At 40.8% G+C, this 3,771-nt stretch overlaps 1 protein-coding gene across 1 annotated transcript in view; it reads left to right on the top strand.

Annotated features, from left to right (window-relative positions):
* Positions 1 to 3,771, top strand: part of SLC39A2 (solute carrier family 39 member 2) — a 19,655-nt gene that overhangs the window by 12,442 nt on the left and 3,442 nt on the right. Inside the window, exon 3 of the mRNA XM_029286068.1 lies at positions 993 to 1,049. Within this exon, the coding sequence (XP_029141901.1) occupies positions 993 to 1,049 (57 nt within the window). The remainder of the gene's footprint in view (positions 1 to 992; positions 1,050 to 3,771) is intronic.

The raw sequence follows: 3,771 nt of genomic DNA, 5'->3' as shown, positions 1-3,771 counted from the left end.
TCGCTCTCCCGAGAAAAAGGGAGAGCTTTTGGGACTCTACTCCTATCCAGGAGTACTCACCTCGACCCCTTCTCCCGGGGCACAAGGTTCCAAGCCGCTGAACAGCTGCTGACCGCTGTTCATGCTGGCTCTGACGCCTTCCCAAGCGGACGGCTCCGAAAAGAGCCGCCATCGGCGCGCCGTCCCACCGGAAGTCACAGCAAGAATTTTTTGATGTAGATCAGGCATGTCAAACTTGCGACGTCACGTGACGTCGAACAACGTATTGGGCCAGTTTTGCCATTGCCGGCAATGGGGTGGGCGCGGCTTCCACGTGATGCGTCCAGCCCGCAGGCCGGCAGTTTGACACCTCTGATGTAGATTGATCTGAAAGTGACTGGCCCAAAGAACTGAGCCTGGATTTTCCTGCTCAGTGGCCTGTCCCAATTTATAGGTTCCCATATAGTTTTTTTATAACAACAACAACAACAACAACAATAATAATAATAATAAACTACACCTTCATACACAAGATCACATGAAACCTTATGATCTCTTGAGGTCTAGAACATGTTATTTTTTTTAATGACAGTGAACTAGATTGTACGTAGATGATCCTGGATAAGTTGGTCAAATCCCCCTTTGAACACATCATCCTGCTAACTAATTATTGCTAATTACTGCAGCAATTCTGGACTAGAGTTAACAATAATCTTACCTAGTAAGACCAGTGATTTAAGACTGTCTTTCTTAAAACAGTAAGAAAATCTGATTTTCTTCTCCCTGCATTTTCTTCTCCCTTGCCAAACAATGATTTAAAAGAATGATGCCTTTTGCAGCTGATTCTTAAGAGTCAGTATGAAACAGTGATGTTGCAAAAAGTTAATTGCTTGGAAAGCCAAATTCAGTACATGGGGATATATCGCCTTCAAACTGATATCTTCCTTTCATTTCTGCAGTAGTTTTGATTGAATACAGTTTTGTGTCCAAAACTAATGTTGTGTTGTTTCTAGGAGAGTGCCATACATAAAGAAAATAGCACCTACATAAACACGGATAATGATTCAGAGGTAAGTATCCCATTGTTTGAGAACTTTGCTTTCCATTCATTTTGGCATTTATTAATCGGATGATTTTACTACTGATTGGGAACCGGTAATCTTCCAGATGTTGGATTCCAACTTCCATTGTTCCTAGTCATTGGGCATGCTTCCTGAGATGATTGAAGTTGGAGTTTGAAAATCATGTTTGACTCAAAGAATGTATTGCCTCCCTCTGCCAACATCATGACCTTCAAACTTTGATCATGATGAGGAACCTGTGAACTTCCAATGTTCTTGAATTCTACAGGTTCCTCGTCATGATCGAGATTTGACGATCGTGATGTCAGTAGAGGGAAGGTAATACATTCTTTGAATTGAATGTGATTTGAGTCCAGAACTTCAGGGGTGTATCTGTTACAGAGTAACTTCCCATTGCTCTCTAACTAACCAGGTCTGATCCTGCTTAGCGAATGGAGAGCAGCTAAAATCAGCTAGATGTTGCTACAGAGGTGGGTAGAACAATGTCTCTCAGCCTTGCCATCTTTAAGTTGTATGAACTTCAACTCCCAGAATTCTGGAAGCTGAAGTCCACACAAAGTTGCCATGGCTAAGAAACACCGGGTTAGAGAGAAATAAATTCCTTGACTGTTACCTCTGTGAATCATATTTTATATCATTATATCATTCTAGTTGAAGTAGAACCAGTAACTCCAATGGTTGGCAGAGTGTTCAAATTTGTAACAGAATGGGTGTGGATCACTTGCAAGATTAAATTTTGTATTGGTTCCCCATTTTGCAATATTTTCAATTACTTAATCTCACAAGTTCAGCTTTCACTTGGTTTTAGAGCTTCCAAAGAGCTATATACTTTGAGTTTTGATTAGATTAGACAACTTTAAATTATTTGTTGACTTGTCTTAGAGCTCTTCTAATCACTGATTTTATCTCTCTGGTCCAGCTGGTATGATAACTTATCATGTTGAGTAGAAAAAAAAACCCCGTTCTTGATTTTCTGTCCTGTTTGAGACTTAATCTTTTTTTTTAAAAAAAATTGTTGGTTGTCATTTTTCTAGAAGACTTTTTAAAAACCAAGCTTTAAAACAAATACAAGTAAATTGAAATACATACATTTTGAACAATTGCTCTTAGGGCAATGTAGTATTTTGGATTTAAATTTGAAAAGTTGTTTCCAGGTATGCAGGCATATACAGTATATGCTTCACTTGCCAGCACTTCATTAAATTAGTGATACTGTCTCAGCATCATGCAGCAATTATGAAAAAGACATGGCTGCTTTCAAGACACACCAAGAGGTACACTCCAAAATACATGCTCAAGAGTCATATCCAAAGCACTGCAAAGCCTTTAAAGCAGAAGTGGCTTTAAAACAACAATCTTGGCTACAGGGATGATTGCCTCCAACAATCTGAGTCCTTATTTTACTGACCTTGGAAGGTTGAAAGTCTGAGTCAATCTTGAGCCTGTCGGTATTGAACTCCAGACTGTGGGCAGAGTTAACCTGCAATATTGTATTCTAACCACTGCACAGTTGATCAGAAGGACATGTTTATTGCTGCTCACCTGTTGACAGGAATCTTGCCAAACTAATGCACTCGTGACAGAAACTACTAGATAAGTACTGCAAGCTGTAGGGAGGATTTGCTTTCCACCGCCTCCTTCCCCTTAGTAGTTCCAAGCTAGTCAGTCTTTTCATTCCTCCCAGATTCACATCAGCTCCAGATTCCACTACGTCATTGGACTTCAATCTCCAGAATTCACCACTCAGTAAGAACTTTGTCAGCGGGGGCTGGGTTAGGATAGAGTAGTAAAAACTGCAAGCTAACATGTTCACGTGGTATTAGGATGGGGATAAGTGACTTAGGAACCTCTTTATTTATAAGTGATTTAGGAAACAATATGTAATCTTTCACAAAGGGTGGCTTTTTGACTCAATAGTACCCTGTCCGTAGGCCATGAGGAGGTAACTTGTGGCCTTCCAGGTGTTGCTGCACTACAGTTCCCAGCATTCCTCATCACGGGCATTACTTCCTACTTCTCTTGCTCGCTTGCATTTGTGTCAGAAGCACCTAAGACATTTCCAAGTTGAAGGAATTAGCTGGGGACATCACTGTTCCTCGGGGGATGCCTGATTGGGGGCTCCTTTCATGTCCTCGTTAATATGCCCACTGAAGTGGTACCTATTTATCTACTTGCAATATTCTCTCTGGAACTGCTAGGTGGGCGGGAGCAGGAGCGAATGACGGAGGGTCACCCCGCCACACAGCAGCACTCAGGTCTTGAATGAGGCCTTGCTAATCATCATTCTAACCACATGAGGCACTGTGCACCTTCCATTTCTCTTGCTTACTCTGACAGATAACAGGAGGGCAAGAACCCATTTCAATGGCCAGAAATCAGCCAAATTCTTTTGAGGAGGAGGCTACCATGGATGGAAGAATGGGAAAAAAATGGGAGAGGGGCATGTAAACATGGGTAGGAGCTGAACTTTCCTGATTTTCAGAAGGGTTTTTTCCCCTCTGAGAGTATTTATTTATTTATTTATTTATTAATTTAATTTATATCCCGCCCTTCTCCTTGCGGACTCAGGGCGGCTAACAACCAGATAAAATACTAATCACAAAAAACTACAAATTAAAAACATAATTAAAAACAAATATTAATAATTGGTCTAGTAGTTAAAAATTACTTTAAAACCCCCATTAAAAATTTTCCCCTAGGCCAGTCCTGC

This window comes from Protobothrops mucrosquamatus, unplaced genomic scaffold (genome assembly GCF_001527695.2).
Source record: "Protobothrops mucrosquamatus isolate PMUCROS unplaced genomic scaffold, P.Mucros_1.0 scaffold2806, whole genome shotgun sequence".
Classification (NCBI taxonomy): Eukaryota; Metazoa; Chordata; class Lepidosauria; order Squamata; family Viperidae; genus Protobothrops; species Protobothrops mucrosquamatus.
Note: the sequence above shows the minus strand (reverse complement) of the source record. Positions and strands in the feature narration are given on the sequence as shown.